We start from the raw sequence: 17,593 nt of genomic DNA, 5'->3' as shown, positions 1-17,593 counted from the left end.
GCCAGTACTGAAAGGTGTAATAAAGCATTTTTGGTCAGTTAACTCTCCATAGCTCTAGAATTTCAAACAGTGGGATTACAGCTCTTAATATTAAAAATAAATAAATAAACCAACAATTTTTGTCCATGTTTTTTTTAAAGCATAATTCTGCAGAACATCTGGCATTCACACATTTTTCAAACAAAAACAGGGTGAACTCGTGCACAATACATGGCTTATGATGGAGTGCAAGAACTCAGTCACAGCAATGGCAGAGCTTGCTTGCGATATAAAAGAGAAGCTGCTGCAGATGTGTACTTTACAGGGCGGAGATGCATTTTAAACATTTACCATAACATTCCTCACCCAAAGCTCTATGGACAGATTCAGGCATGTTTCTTTTAGACGGGCGAGGCGGATGGCCTCCGGGGCGCAGTGCCAGGGGTGGGGAGCAGCAGGAGCAAAGGGAGGAGAGGAGTATGCAGAATGCAGCAAAGCAATTTAACTCATCATCCAGACGAGGCACACGCAATTCTTCTGACTTCCTCTTCGCCTCCCAATTTACATAGCTGCAGGAGGCCAGTCATCACGTAACTGCTGCAAAGGCGGTTTACGTGATGATTGCATCCTGCAGCTATTGGAGACCATGAGCCAAAGAGGACATTACAATTTAAATGGTAAGGTGGGTGAAGCGGAGGTGTGCAAGTAACTCTGGGAAATTGTAGGTATCTTCATTATTGGCTGCAGACACTGCAGACACTTAGCAGCAAAATATATGCAGAGGTTACTTTTCTGCAGAGGTATGAATTATAAGGAGCAGATAGGTGTGACAGCTCCACATAAAGAGCGTGCATAAAGCCTCCCACCCAACTTAAAGGGAACCCGAGGTAAGAGGGATATGTAGGCTAACATGTTTATTTCCTTTTGATTAATGCACATTGCCTGGCAGTCCTGCTGATCCTCTGCCCCTAATACTTTAAGCCAGTCCCTGAACAAGAATGCAGATCAGATGTATATCACAAATCTAACAAGATTAGCTGCATGCTGGTTTCAGATCTGGGAGTTAAGCGCTGAGCAGATCTGTCAAAACCAGCCTTATCAGTCTGCCGACAGACTGTACACATAGGAAATCTGTCGCTAGAACGGCTGACCCGCGGGTGGGTCTGACGACCCTTCGTTTACTGGAATCCGGCATGTGTACGCGCCTTTAGACCCTACTTGCCAGAAAGATCAGCAGGACTGCCAGTCAGCTGGTATTGTTTAAAAGTAAATAAACATGGCAGCTTTCATAGGTCTCACACCTCGGGTTCCTTTTAAAGGGACCCTGAATGTAAATGAAAACAAAATTTGGACTTAACTGGGCCTTCCGCCTGCCCCCCACCATAGCCCACAAGGTCCTCCAGCATCCTCTTCTTCCCTCTCCTGGTCCCGCTGTTGGGGGGGGGCGGATGCGCCCCCCCCCCAACATCATCACGCCGGTTGCTGTAAGCCTCCTGCACATGCGCGGTTCTATAAAGACTGAACTGCGCATGCACAGGAGGCTTACAGCTACCAGTGTGATGGCGCGTCAGGCGCTCGGCAGGGGCAAAGTCGCAGATTAACAATTCATCATGCGGGACCAGGAGAGGAAGGGGACCTCGTGAGCTACGGGGGGCTAGAGGAGGCCCCAGTTCAGTCCAAATTTTGTTTTTATTTATTTCCCAGGGTCCCTTTTAGCTTGTATAATCACAGGAAAAAAATTGTAATACAGATCATTCGGCAATTGGCTCATGCTTGCATGTCCTACTTCTCTGTAAACTCTTTCCTGGATTGCAAAGTCTTTTTTCCTCTGGTATTAGGAATATCAATACAAACATAGTCATTTAGGAGAATGCATTTTATTACAGGTGAAAACATTTCTAATCCATCCCTCTTTCCCTTCAGATTTACCTTTTTGACAATAATGACTCCTTCCTGCGTTGCCTTGTCTGTGATGATTTGAAACATGTCGTGTTCATCCCCGTCGATGATTTTGTATTCTGTCTCAGCATTCACACCTTCATCTGCATCATTAGCTTTGATTCTGCCAATCGCAGAACCCACAGGGGAAGACTCTGGGGGCTTGAATTGATAGGTAGCTGGAGAATGAAACATAGGCGCTTTAAAGAAGGGTTTTAATGGCTCCTTCACAGAGCTTTAGAAAATATTATCTGAACAGACTTGTAACAAAAACACTGGAAGCAGATTAAAGCAAAAGGAGCAGTTTAGTAGTGGTACACTACTTGAAACAGACAAGGCAATGAGGCTGCAATATAACTTTTTCCCTTTTTTTATTATATTAATATTTTCCCACTTCACATGCTTTTAACAGCAAACAGGAAACATAGGAAACAAACTGTTTGAAACTATTTGAAAGCCACATTGAAAGTGAAAACCCTTTTTTTAAATTGGGGTGCATACTGTATTGGATGACATCATCATTACAGGACCCTTCTCATTACCCAGTTTTCACCACTGAAGCCTGGGTGGCTGTTATTTGTATGTTCTGCCATATTAAATTAATAGCTTCCTTTCTTCTGAAGAATGTGATGTGTTCTGGTTTAACTGATACAAAGTAAAGTAAACCTGTTACATGTTCTGAAGCAATCCTTAAGTGAAAATAAATTGATGACAAACTATTTCAAAAGTTAGTTATAGTTTTATCCGTAAATGGGGTTTTCCAGGACACCCTGAGACAATGAAAACAAAAGGACTTACACTCATCTGGGGCTCTCTCCAGCCCTCTGCAGTCTGTCTGCTCCCTCGCCGTCCTCCCGGTTCCCTCTGTTGCCATGCTGTCAGCCTCAGTAAAGCTCCCGACTGAGCCAGTTGGGTACTACTGTGCATGTGCTCTGCTCGATCGCGGTCCCATAGGGCAGGAGCGTTCTGCCAAAGCACAGTTACACTCTTAATGAACTGTGCATATGCAGCATGACTACGGCTATGGCAACACAATTTGGTGGTGTGCCAGCTGTGACTGAGCATGCGCAGTGGCCCACAACCGGACTTCAGCAGAACAGAGAGGAATGGACAGACATGGAGGGAGCTAACGGACTACAGAGGGCTGGAGGAAGCCCCAGGTAAGTATAAATCCTGGAGCTATCAATGTCACAGGCTTACTTTAAATCTAGGTTTGAAATCATGACTGTGTCAGGGAAATCACAACAGGTTTTAGTACCCAGGAAAATACAGCTAGGTTTAGGGGTTGTAAAGTATAAATTCTGTTGCAAAGAAGAACATTGAGGGCTGGGGCCCACAGTAGTGTTTTCAGCCACGTTTTGCGATTTATGACAGCTCATGTAATAAATTAAATAAAATTGTGCTTTGGTCTACAGCAGGGGTCTCAAACTCGCGGGCCGCGGGCCGCTCCTCTTTGTGAAGGAAGAGTGAGAGGGGCGGGCAGAGGCGGCGATGTGCCGCGATTGACGTCAGGAGGGGCAGAGCTGAAATTGAAAGCTCTGCCCCTTCCAGGAAATGCCGGCGGATTGCCCCCCGGGCGATTTGGGGGCTCTGCAGCCCTCGTTTTGCGGTGGGGACACGGCAGATTACTTGTAATGGGAGCACTGGACTTTTTTTGTGAAATCCCTTATGCGGCCCAGCCTCATCCTGACTTTGCCTCCTGCGGCCCCCGGGTAAATTGAGTTTGAGACCCCTGGTCTACAATATGTAGTGAGCAAGTGCAGCTACTCATTACATCAAATTTCAGTCAACATAAGTTAAAAGTAGAGCTCTAGGCAATTCAGCTGGGTTTCTCAGAGCACCATATTTAAAATTGAAATTACACATAATAAAAGAAAACTGTGGATATCACAAGGAAAACTCAACCAGAGTCTTCTATTGGTGTCTGTGGAATATCTTTCTATGCAGCAGCTATAGGAATTTGTTGATTGACCACTGCATAGTTTAAACTCTGATCAGGTGTATTATATAAACTTTAGACCTTTCATAGTGGTTCACATAACATGGTCTTCTACTGATGGATTTCTCCCTGTAGCATTAGTCAGCACATGAAACTTTATGTGCTAGATTTTATCACCCAAAATGGTTATTCATTTTTTTCAGGTGGCAATAGAGCATGTACAGGTGTTCTCTAAAGTCAGTCCTTCCTCTTCAGCATTCTGTCACATTTGTAAAAACTCTGCCTATCCACAATTCTAGTTCTGGCAGCAAGCTGTAGTGGGACACCTCCTAGTCATTCTCATCCATTCCCTATCTATACAACAGAATGGGTTGCCTGAAAGAGAGTTAAGCAGCACATTTAAGCCTGGTACACACTTTCAATTATGAATGGCCAATCACTTAGCAATTTCACCATCTCCATGTAGTATCAGGGTTTACCTGCACAATCTGTTCATAGTATTCAATACCTATACTGTATGAAGGTGGTAAAATTGGTCAGTGATTGGGCAATTGTAATTTAAGGCTGCTTTCACAGTCGGACGTTAGAGGCGTACGTTAGAGCAGCCTGTAACGCAGCCCAACGCGCAGCAATGAAAAATCAATGGGCTGTTCACAGTGCCCACGTTGCGTTACATTATAATGCGGCACGTTTAAAGAAAGTGCTGCATGCTGTACGTTATACGTTAGACTGTTTGCACATGCTCAGTAATATGTTTTTTTTTTTTTATATTATGGGGCAGAAGAGGAGGCGGGGAGAGTCCGCTATTATAGCCAGCCACATGGCTACTTAATATTCACTGCACTGCAGTGTTTACTTCCTGGAGCGGCCAGTGATTGGCTGGCGGGACCACGTGATGCGGAGTCTTCCGATCACGTGGTCTCCGCATCGCATAGGACAAAAAAGGCACACCAAGAGCTGCATAATGCGGCTCTTGGTAGCATCCTTCTTCAACACCACCAGGCGTTGCGTTAGGGGCACGTTATGAGACCTATAACGTCCCCTAAACACAACGTCCTGGTGGGAAAGAGGCCTAAAGGGTATACCAGGCTTTAGACTTTGATATTGGGTAAACTGACACTTGAAGTGATGTTATAGAGTGATATAAACTTGTTTCAGGTGATGTTTCTCCAGAAGTGTAAGGGTGCATACACACATCACTGGCCAATTTCAAAACTTCCATGTAGCATGAGGGTCAAAGCTTTTTAATACTATGAACATAATGGGCTTGATTCAGAAAAGAGTGCTAACTGATAGCCGGGCCGTTTTCAAGCGAATTTTAGCGTTTTGCGCTATCGCGATTTTTTGCACGAAACGATAACGGTTTTGCGCGCAAACGATATCGTTTCATGCGAAAATTCGTGTTTGCATGCGAAAATGTTATCGTTACGTGCAAAAAAATCGTGATCGCGCGAAACGCGAACTTTTGCGTGAAAATGGACGTGCTATCAGTTAGCACTCTTTTCTGAATCAAGCTGTGATGATTTGCTCAGCTGCCTGTGCAGGCAGCCAGCCTTTTGACCATTGTGTAGGTTTGCATGCTGCAGGACTCTGGAAAGAACAGCTTCTGTCAGTTTTGCAGCTTGTGCTTGCAGAGGAATTTGCATACGTTGTCATGCAAATTGCCTGGCCACATTCATTGGAGGCGTGTACTATAAGTACTATGTCTTTCCCACAATGCTTCGCTGTTCATAAGGATTTCGTCCTATGTAACACTCCTGGTGGGGTGTCAGCCTTGCTCTTTGTTTGAACATCAGCTTAGAGTAATTCCTAAATCTGCGCTAGGCAGATTTCCCTAGTGCTGTTAGGATTGTATTATCTGTATTGCCTGTTCTGTCTTGTCTTGCCTGTTTGCCATTGTCCTGTCCCTATGGTGGTTGACAGGAAATGGTTCTGATCTCTGTTCTTGGAGTATAGCTGGTGCAGCGGTTGCTACCAGCTATCTCTTCTGTTCTGTCTCCTGGGATCGCGCTAGCTACTTTTTGCTAGCGCTGGGGATCCTTCTGTTCTGCAACTCTGTCTCCTGGGATCGCACTAGCTACTTTTTGCTAGCGCTGGGGATCCTTCTGTTCTGTCTCCTGGGATCGCGCTAGCTACTTTTCGCTAGCGCTGGGGATCCTTCTGTTCTGTCTTCTGGGATCGCGCTGGCCACTTTTCGCTGGCGCTGGGGATCCTTCTGTTCTGCTACTCTGTACTTGGATCGTGCTAGCCACTTTTCGCTAGTGCTGTGGATCCTATCTCTCGCTTGTCCCTGTTTTCGTGTGTCTGTCTGCTACGCTTGCTGGAGGCTCGGTGAGGTAACCGTTAAGCAAGCGCTCGCGTCCTCTGTTTCATGTTTGTCTGTTAATGGTTAGTTAGGCGTGCTTGTCTCTATTGTGCTTATCACGTGGAGACCGCGCATAACTGCGTGCACTGTTGCGAATGAGTGCGGTGTTCGCGGTTAGCTAGCATTTGTTATTTTCCGTATCTCCTCATTGTATTATTTGCTGTGCCTTTGCTAACCTCGTATTCTGTTCTGATCTGCCTTGTGTCTTGTCTGGAGATCGCACCTCTCGCGATCGCGTTCCTATTTCATATCTGCTGTTGTGTGTGTGCGGTTGCGGGGTGGCGACTGGATTGGCACACACACATACAACCTGTCCCTTTGCTCATTCTCATTCGCAATCGCCTCTCTTGCGATTGCGTTCTGCGTTTTGTACAATTCCTGTCTGGCATTTGTGGAGGTACAGAGGATTGGTTCCTCTGCACTCCCCAGCGCCATCTGCCGACAGGAATTTTCCCTCTACGGGTGCGTAGCACCTTTTGCTGGGTTCCTGCAAATTATACGCTTGTGGAGGATTTCCGCCTTGTCAGCGCACGCGTTGTGCGCTGATCACGGGGAAAGTTCCACAATCGTTACACAAGCCCATTGTGTGGGTAAGCTCCCATACTACATGGACTTTGTAAAATGATTGGTCATTGAAAATCAGATGTGTGTACTAGGCTTAAATGACCATTTCCAGTCCAATATTGTGGACTGCACCTCTTATTTCATGCATTGCTTTAATAATTCTGTAGACAATACAATGCTGTGCCATTAAAGGAGGATTGTTGTTACATCTTTTAATTCTGTATCATATGACACAAGGCAGGGAAACACAACAAATAAATGCAACAGTATGGCCTATTTCTGAATTTTCCTTGCCCACAGTCCCAAATGTCTGATTGGGTTACGTTGAAAAATGTTCTATTGTATGTTTTAGTAAACACGGTAATGGACAGCCTAAGGCTAGGCAGAGGACATCTGAAATATTGACTCCATTTTTATTCCATAATGCAATTACACCAGTTTTGTCCTGCTTTTTTTCTTTTGTGAGTTTTGTTTATAGTACTGCAGTCTGACAAACAACAGAGGGAGTTGAAAACAGATGCTACACTGCGATGAACTCCAAGTATAAAACAAGTTAAAGCTTTAGAGACTTCAAATGCATGGTGAAGAGAATGTGTAAAGATATATTGATTTCAGAAATGATTACATTTCATGGTTAAGGGAATCAGAAATAGTTTCTCCAAGGAATAGATGTTAGGAGCTCATGAGCTAGCTCAGTAGAATCCTAAACAAAGACATATCCGTTATATCAAAATATAGGATATATGGAATTCAAAATATCCTGGTAAAGCCTTCAGGCTGAAAAATCTGCCAACAAAATATATCAAAATGTTCTACAAACCAACATTTAATACTATTTTCATCCCCATGTGTCTTGATTGTGAAGAATCAATTTCTCTGCCTTACATTTTATTTTGTATAATGTGAAAAGGTTCACAAGAAAATAAGCAATAAAGGATTCTTACAGTGAGCGAACTTCGGAGGGTTGTCATTGACGTCTGACAAAGAAATATTGACCGTCGTTGTCCCGGATAAGCCTCCCGATTGTCCTCCCATGTCTTTGGCCTGGATAACCACTTGATAATGTTCCCTGTTCTCTCTGTCCATTTTTGGCAATGCTGTCTTGATGACACCTGCAATAAAGAAATAATAATTCTGTAATGGGAAAATACATCCTTGAGCAAAGAAGTGTCAGTCTGAACAAGCAAAGTATTGGGTGCTGGGGGATTCATAAACATTTATTGAAGTCAAAGATATCTGCCACAAGATGTGTATTTACAGCCTGCGTGAAAGGGTCTAAGTGATAATAAAGTTTCAGAAAGGTTCATGTAGCAACTGGCTATTTTCCTTTTGTATCTTTTATATTTATTTTGCAGTGAAGTATTGATTTTTTTTTGTGTAACATGTTCTAAAGACTATGTTCCAATGTGGTAGCTTTAAAGGAGAGTTACAGGCAATATTATTAATGGAATGTAACGCTCTTGTTTGTATGTCACTGGCAGTGAAAGATTAAGGAAAGCTCTTGTTTGCTTAACAAGAGCTTTCCTTAATCATTCACTGCCAATCACTGCTATGGACTCCCTCAGCAGCATGGTAGTCCAGGACACACCTCCTAGACTCCAAGGAAAGTGGTTGTGACAGAACTACTTTCAGTATGTGGACACTGCTGTACTGAAGTGTGCTCACTCCAAACCTACCATATACTGACATAGGAAGCTGCTCTGGGCAAGTCTAAAAGAAGAAGCTACTAGGTGTGGAGTTGTTTGTCCTGTCGACTTCTGCAGGCAATTTCAAACTTAGCTAGCTGGCCAAATAAGAAGAATCCAAAAGTTTGCTTCGTGCAGCAAAAAGTCTAGATCCTGCCCTGTGTGCAATAGTGAATGGGCTGTGTAGAGAACCTGCTGTAGAGATGCAACAGTGAGCAGACAACTTGCAGAAATGCAATACAGAGCAGATGTGCCAGATGTGCTTCAGTAATGCAATAACGAATAGATTTGTTTCAGTAATGCAATAACAAATGAAATGATGAATGACATCTTCTTTCTGAATAGATAGAGTGTCAAGTATGTCATTAAAAACAGGTGTAAGAAATATAATCAGGGTCCTTCTGTTATAATTTAAGTAGGCCTCAGTTATTTGGACTGAGTTTAGGTAAAAGGCTTGGTTCACAGAGTATACCTTTAAGAAGAGTTTCTCGCAGAAGAAAGGAGGCAAGCAGTTACCAGGAACATGTCCCGAACATGTCCCTGGTGAAAGGCCACAGGCCTAAACTGCCCCAGACCGTTAGACGGCAAAAAGATAAACATAGCCAATATTTACCAAACATGGCATTACTTGTATGTAGGGTAAAAAGCACTCGGAATATTAACTAAGTAGGTTTGTGTAATGACACCACAAGGGGTCTGAGCCAATTGTAGGTTTGGGGGGATGGCTCAGATGATGTCACATTTAACTCTTTGGTGACCGGTATTAAAAGGGGTCACAGGCTGAAGAGAGACACTTCTTCTCTTTGCTGGCTTGAACCCTTTAACCCTTTCATTTCATTTAGTTATGTCGTGTCATATTTTATAACTGTATGCTGTAAATACGTAGTGTAGATGGAACGTAGGATAGACAGATGACACCTGATTCCATGCAAGGGAATCAAGAAGCTGCAACGCAAAAGCCTTACTACAGAATAATCTGCTTGGCTAAAGATGTAACTAACTGTATCTGTATATCTGTTTACTGAATAAACACCTGAAACTTTGAAGACGCCTAAGAAGTTCTATCTCCTATACTGCTTGCTGTGATGAGAGTCGAGTTCTCATACTTCCTGTGAGTTGCAGCTCTAAGGAGTTGCTGGTGCCGAACAAAGGTGTTGTGTTGTTGCCCATAGCAACCAACGTATAGTTTCTTACACCTTCCATACTGCATGAGCGTTGATCTGATTTTTAAAGCGCATACGTTTCACCAATCACATGGGCGCCGTGATTAACATAGTAATCTCAGTGCTCTGCACAGGGTGATGCAATCCCTTTTACACCCCATGGCAAACATAGTGACTGCTGCATTTTTCCTGCATTTGTGATTAGGTTAAATGAATGGGATTGAATAGCAAGCGTGGTGCTATGTGATCTGCCATCTGAAAAAAGCCTTCCTGCAGCTTTTTTCCTCGCCGGGAATTGTAATCGCACCTGCAGTTGCACCTGTAATCATGGCAAAATGCCTATTTGTAAACTAGTGAAAATCACATCACACCACAATTGTGATCAAGATTTTTAGTATGCAAGGGTCCTTAAAAATATTTTAGCTAGTCAAATAGTTCATTTTTATATTTAAAATGTGCATTTAACTAGTATGAAAGAGAAGCTGTAAAAAAGAAAACTTCCCCTAGGGGTACTTACCACAGGAGGAGGAAGTCTCTGGATCCTAATGTGGCTTCCCCCGGCAATGCAGCCAGCCAATGCATGGGGACCATAGCGGACAAGTAAAGTATTAAATGCACAGGCAAGGGGCACATTCACATTAGGGGAAACAGCGGCGGGGGTTCTGTTGAGTTCGATGCATGTATAATCGATACATTTAACACATTTTGGGATGAAATTGGATGAAGCATCGATCGGGCATGCTTGTGGCAGTACCAATTTGCATCTGATTTGAAAATAATGTTTGAATTGGATGCTCAATCGTCCGACCAAGTCAACTGAAATATGGGCACCTTAACTCTTGTTGCATCAAGGGAACAATTCCTATGATCGGTATCAGGCAAAGTCAATCGTTTTACCATCTCTGTGAAATCTATGCACTGTCAATTGACAGAACCATCAGTAGTGGTAGAAAACTTTAATCCATTTGTATTACATCAAGTGTTGCTGACATCAATGGATAACAGGTAGATTTGGGACTTAAGATCCCCCCCCCCCCAAAAAAAAAAATGGCTGTTAATTAACATTAGGCCTAGTCTTCAGCCAAGACACCTCCAAAAATTACACAGCAATTGTGTTTTGGGTTAAATATAGGTGGTATCAGTGGCCTGTGGTACCCTGGCGGTGGGAGCTGCAAAGGCAGCAGGATCAGGGCAATGCAGCAGCAGAAGGTGTAATGTGTGCCAGGAGCATGCCGAACGCGGCACGTTGCAATTAGCACTTAGCATGTGTCATGTGGCACTTGCCAAGTGTCACGTGGCACTTGCCAAGTGCCACATGACACGGGCCAAGTGACACATGCCAAGTGCCACGTGGCACTTGGCACGTGGCACTTGGCATGTGTCACTTGGCACGTGTCATGTGGCACTTGTCAAGTGCCATGTGACACGTGGCAAGTGCCACGTGATACGTGCCAAGTGACACGTGCCAAGTGCCACGTGACACGTGCCAAGTGACAGTCAGACAGCAGAGAAGAAGACACTAGTGCACACTAACTGTCACAGTGCCACTGCTCACAGCACAGCAGTTCTGTAGAAAGCTAACACAGTAGTACTACTACTCTAACAACTACTAGCAATGACTGCAGTACTACAGTACTAACTACACAATAACACAGTAATCCTATCCCCTAATCCCTAACCTAACCTATACCTAAGGCTAATAGCTGGCCAGCAGGCAGCAGCTGGCCTGGTCTGTGCACAGCACACACACAGGCACATAGCAGCTGCCTGCAGCACACACTCTGAGTGTCGCACAAATGACATCAAGATAATTAATGATTTAACAATAGTGTAGTGATAATGAAGAGGTTAATCACTGAACAGCTTTCGGTTTATCACTGCTAGGCCAGCAGCACTGGAGCACACACTCTGACTGTCACACTATGACATCAATCAAGCTAATTAACGATTTAACAATAGTGTAGTGATAGTAGTGAAGGGGTTAATCACTGAATAGCTTTAGGTTTATAAGTGTGTACAGCCCTTGCTTGGCCACCAGCACTGGAGCATGTCTCTCAGTGAGCATTCAGCAAGCTAAGACAATATGTCTCATCATGGCAGCCCTCCTTATTATACAGGGGGCTGGCCAGTGTTCCTTTCTGTGATTGGGTGCCAGGGTGTAGGCTGGGAGCACTCTGATTGGCTCAATGAGGTCAGGTGGGGCTGGCCAGGGTTCCCCTCTGTGATTGGTTGCTAGGGCTTCTGCTGGGAGCCCTCTGATTGGCTCCAGGACGTCATCTCCTTAGTTACAGTATTTCGGATCCGGATATCCTCAATATCCGCGGATATCCGGGTTATGCGGCCAAATATCCGCAGATAGCTAGCCGGATTTTTAAAAAAAAATCCGAAATCCGAATCCGAATCAGATAGCGTAAAAAAGTTTGGATATCCAGGTTACCTGGATATCCGGAATCCTGATGAGCAGCCCTGTGCGCAACTTCCTGCAACCCCCATCCAGACTGTAAACAGAGTGCAGAGTGTAGGCAGAGTGTAAGTGATCTTACACTCACCTGTCCACTGGAGTGTGTTGTCTCTCCATAGCCACTGTTCCTCCCTGTCTCTTCTCTCTCGGGGCCCCTGTGTAATGTAACAAACTGTAAAAGCCAAACACTAGAGGTTCCATGGTACGTACCCTATGTGATCACTAGAGGCCTCTAGTGTTCGGCCTCTTGCATTTCTCACATAACACAGGCACCCCGGGAGAGAAGAGACAGGAAGGTGCACCGGCAGGTGAGTATAAGCTCTGTTGCCTACACTGTGTGTCGCTCAAAATCGAACACCACTACTACCTCTCTCCTGAACCACCACCAATCAAGTGATATCCTCTGTGGAGCAAAATCAACCAATTTCAGGCAAAAATTAGGCCAGATATCAACAGAAAAAAATTGACCAGTATGTCCACCCTAAAGGGGCCCATACACTGGTCGATTTCAGCCATCGATCGATCAGAAATCGATTCTATCGAATCAGCCGATCGATCGATTTGCGGTCGATTTTGATCACTTTGATCTATATGACTGGATGGAAGATCTAGGTCAATCTGCTGCTGGCAGCAGAACGATAGCCTATAGAGTGGCATTGGATCTAATAGTCCAATAATGCATTTAGATCGATTTCCAATAGCTTTCCAATAGATTTAATTCTGAAATCTATTGGAAATCTGTTCCTAGTGTGTGACACACATCATATATGCTGGGAATACACGGCTCGATTTTGAGCCATGAAAATGGCTCGATAGATAATTTCCGTCATATCCGATCACCGTTCGATCGTTTTGCCGCTCGATTCATCATTGAAGTAAATTGAAAGAAGATAACAAAAACGAGCAGAAAATAAGAGAATCAAGCGGGCCAAACGATCGGAGGCAGAATCGAGCCGTGTATTCCCAGCAATAGATTCCTGTCAGATTCGACTTCACAGGCATCGTACAGAAAGCTATCTGATGATCGAATCTGCTGCAAATCTATAAGTGTATGGCCACCTTAAGTGAAGATTCATTTAACACATGGCTGCTGATTAAGATGTGAATATTTTGCTATACTTGAAGTGCTGCCAGGAATGTCTCATCCTTATCTATGTCTTATCACTTCTGCAGATTTTACACCCACTCATTTCATAGTTAAGCAATCCTTATCTCACATTTATTACTTTTTATCTAAGATGTAGCACAACTGTTCCTTCACCAAGTTCTTATGTTGGGATTATCATCCTTCATCTTTCCTGGAGGAATAAACCCATTAATTAAAGCTTTAGCACTTCTTATCAAAATATTTAACAATTCACAGTATATCACTGACTTGCAGAAATGACCCGGTCACTGGCTAGAGAGAAATATTTCAAAGAATTCAAAATGATGTGCGTTTGCTTGTAGGACTGTCTCCACTGATGTTTCCTGTATTATGTGTAAGTAATTATCTGTCATCCTTAGCCTTACTAAAAGGAGACAAACACATAGGACTGCATGGTGGTTGACTGCTTATGATACCAGAAGGAGCCATACCTGTGCAACCACCCACGCACACTCATAGACCAAGAGGCATTAGGCTCCACCCACATATAGAAAGCCCTAATCAATGGGCATAGTACACAAGTTCACAAAGCCAGCAGCAGTAACAAAACATCAGCAGTAAGCCAATATTGAGGTTGAATTAACACATACCCAAACAACTACTACACGCAACACATTTCAATTGAGGCAAACGCATATAGATTCATACAATAAAAAACTTCCCTGAAAACCTAACACACATACAGTGGGATGCGAAAGTATGGGCAACCTTGTTAATCATTATGATTTTCCTGTATAAATCGTTGGTTGTTATGATAAAAAATGTCAGTTAAATACATCATATAGGAGACACGCACAGTGATATTTGAGAAGTAAAATGAAGTTTATTGGATTTACAAAAAGTGTTTAATAGTTGTTTAAACAAAATTAGGCAGTTGCATACATTTGGGCACTGTTGTCATTGTTTTGATCCCAAAACCTGTAGAACTAATTATTAGAACTCAAATTGGCTTGGTAAGCTCAGTGACCCTTGACCTACATACACAGGTGAATCCAATTATGAGAAAGAGCATTTAAGGGGCTCCGTTGAAAGTTTCCCTCCTTTTTTATTTTATCTGAAGAGTAGCAACATGGGGGTCTCAAAACAACTCTCAAATGACCTGAAGACAAAGATTGTTCACCATCATGGTTTAGGGGAAGGGTACAGAAAACTGTTTCAGAGATTTCAGCTGTCTGTTTCCACAGTTAGGAACATATTGAGGAAATGGAAGACCACAGGCTCAGTTCAAGTTAAGGCTCAAAGTGGCAGATCAAGAAAAATCCCAGATAGACAAAAGAGAGGAGTGGTGAAAACAGTCAGAGACAACCCACAGACCAGCACCAAAGACCTACAACATCATCTTGCTGCAGATGTAGTCACTGTGCATTGTTCAATCATTCGCCACACTTTACACAAGGAAATGCTGTATGCGAAGGTGATGCAGAGGAAGCCTTTTCTCTGCCCACAGCACATACAAAGCAGCTTGAGGTATACTAAAGCACATTTAGACAAGCCAGCTTCATTTTGGAATAAGGTACTGCGGACTGATGAAACAAAAAATGGAGGTATTTGGGCATAACAAGGGGCGTTATGCATGGAGGAAAAAGAACACAGCATTCCAAGAAAAACAGCTGCTACCTACAGTAAACTATGGTAGTGGTTTCATCATGCTGTGGAGCCAGTGCAGGGACTGGGAATCTTGTCAAAGTTGAGGGACGCATGGATTCCACTCAGTATCAGCAGATTCTGGAGACCAATGTCCAGGAATCAGTGACAAAGCTGAAGCTGCACCAGGGCTGGATCTTTCAACAAGACAACGACCCTAAACACTGCTCAAAATTAACTAAGGCATTCATGCAGAGGAACAAGTGCAACGTTCTGGAATGGTCATTTCAGTCCGCAGACCTGAATATAAGTGAAAATCTGTGGTGTGAGTAAAAGAGAGCTGTCTATGCTCGGAAGCCATCAAACCTGAATGAACTACAGATGTTTTGTAAAGAGGAATGGTCCAAAATCCCCTCAACCAGAATCCAGACTCTCATTGGAACCTACAGGAAGCATTTAGAGGCTGTAATTGATGCAAAAGGAGGATCTACTAAATACTGATTTCATTTATTTTTTGCGGTGCCCAAATTTATGCACCTGCCTAATTTTGTTTAAACAATTATTGCACACTTTCTGTAAATCCAATAAACTTCATTTCACTTCTCAAATATCATGATGCGTGTCTCCTATATGATATATTAACTGACATTTTTTATTGTAACAACCAACGATTTATATGGGAAAATCATGACGATTAACAAGGTTGCCCAAACTTTCACATCCCACTATACATTCATATGGCAGATATTCATAGAGGTGATCAAGCACATTTAATTAAGTGACCTGTAATACAAATCCCGTTGTATATGCTTTCATATAAAAAAAACATTTACTGCCATGCATCACAGCATAACACTGCTTTGTGAAAATATCCTCCAATTAGGTAAGGCAAAACACAGCATAAAAACAGGAAAACAAGCATATACAGGTAGTGATTAAACAATCAACTTTTATTGAGTGATCAACTACAGTGTGGTTGATCGAAAGTTGATCGACTAGTGGCCCACACACTACAAGCAATATCCTTTGCATTTCACCTTCACTAATCAATCTGAACAGAAGGTTAATTTTGCCCAGAAAGCAAAAGGATTTCTTTAAAGGACCACTATCGCGAAAATCCAAAAATTTAAAATACATGTAAACTCATACAAATAAGAAGTACATTTCTTCCAGAGTAAAATGAGCCATAAATCACCTTTCTCCTATGTTGCTGTCACCTGCAGTAGGTAGTAGAAATCTGACAGAACCAACAGGTTTTTGACTAGCCCATCTCCTCATACGTGATTTGCAGGGTTTTCTTTATTTTCAAAAGCACAGTGAATGGCAGTTGCTCTGTCCAACTGCCAAAAAAAGTGTGGAGCAAGCAGGAAGACTGATCAGCATCATTGTATAAATCCTTTTTTAGGGAATGTCTTTATAAAGAATACAAGCCTTGCTGAGAATCCCCCATGAAGAGATGGACTAGCCTAAACCTTTAGGTTCTATCAGATTTCTACTACCCACTGTAAGTAACAGCAACATAGGAAAAAAGTAATTTATTGCTCATGTTACTCTGGAAGAAAAATACTTCTTCTTTGTATGAGTTTACACATATTTTAAATTGTTTGTGGTAGTGGTCCTTTAAGGAATCTGGAAGCTCCTGATTGGTTGTTCGTGGCAGTGACTGTGCTGAAAATGTTTTTTAATAAATGGAATACAGATTTTTTTAAAATCTTCAGTCTAGAAATCACACCAATTTGTCATCGAAAATGTGAATATTACCAGTAGTTCTTTGAATTCTGCCTGTCCTACCCTAACCCTAAATCTAAATGCAATGCAGCACTCCCATCATTTATTCTGCTGTTACAAAAGAAGTACAGCTCAGTTGGTCACCTGACTTTAATATCCTTGCACAATAAATTATATTTCTGATGTTTAGTAGTTTTGTGGTGGCTGTGCTAATGAAAAAAAAAATGACTACGGTACGTTTAAATAAAACACTTTTTACTTTGATAAATAGTAAGGTTTAGCTGCAATACATATGAATCATACAGCTAGAAGGTATGTTCAGTGTACCTGGAAAGCACCACATGCTGTTTCAATACACCAAGCAGTTCTGATCTGAAGAAAACTAAAGGAGACAGCACACTAGCGTGATGAAACAGGTGTACTTCTTGCATATAAAGCAGATTCCTAAGAACAACAAACTTATTAACATATGTGCAAAACAAATATTTTACCTGCTGTGTGAGAACTGCAAGTTTACGCCTAGATAAAGGTAGAGTCAATCTGTTTCTTTCTGCTACATACGGTAGCTGCTTTCAGATAATAAAGGGAAAGCAATACCAGGCTTACAGGAGCACCAAGTACAAGACAGCATGTCCTGTGGATCAACTAAAATGGAGTCATGTATGCAGTTATGTCCTATTGGACTTTATGTGGGCTACGTCAGCAAATGACCATGTACAGGTTTACTACTAACAATCTGTTTCTGTAGCAGCCCATTTCTGCAGCATATAAAATATCTTCAGTGACCTTTAGGTTATTGTACATATGGGGGCATCAAATCCCAGGGGATTTAATGATGTGGAAAACAAAATGTACCCAAATTTATCACAACTGTAATCCTAGGTTTAAAATGAGATACTGTACCTAGTTTGTATGCTTGTATGAGTTTGACTGAATGGTATTAATATCTACAATCTAAATAATATGTATCTGTTCTGCTTAAACCATTTTAAAGTGGGTCCAAATAAAAAATACAAGATTTCCAAAATAAAATCTATTTT

The 17,593-nt window shown here is 42.5% G+C and overlaps 1 protein-coding gene across 1 annotated transcript in view; it reads right to left on the bottom strand.

The window, feature by feature from the left end:
- Window positions 1-17,593, bottom strand: part of LOC137518635 (cadherin-6-like) — a 510,593-nt gene that overhangs the window by 94,899 nt on the left and 398,101 nt on the right. Inside the window, exons 6-7 of the mRNA XM_068236737.1 lie at window positions 7,730-7,897; window positions 1,909-2,096 (exon numbers count right to left, since the gene is read on the bottom strand). Coding sequence (XP_068092838.1) covers window positions 1,909-2,096; window positions 7,730-7,897 — 356 coding nt within the window. The remainder of the gene's footprint in view (window positions 1-1,908; window positions 2,097-7,729; window positions 7,898-17,593) is intronic.

This window comes from Hyperolius riggenbachi, chromosome 5 (genome assembly GCF_040937935.1).
Source record: "Hyperolius riggenbachi isolate aHypRig1 chromosome 5, aHypRig1.pri, whole genome shotgun sequence".
In the NCBI taxonomy this organism is placed as follows: Eukaryota; Metazoa; Chordata; class Amphibia; order Anura; family Hyperoliidae; genus Hyperolius; species Hyperolius riggenbachi.
This window is presented reverse-complemented; position numbering and strand designations above follow the sequence as displayed.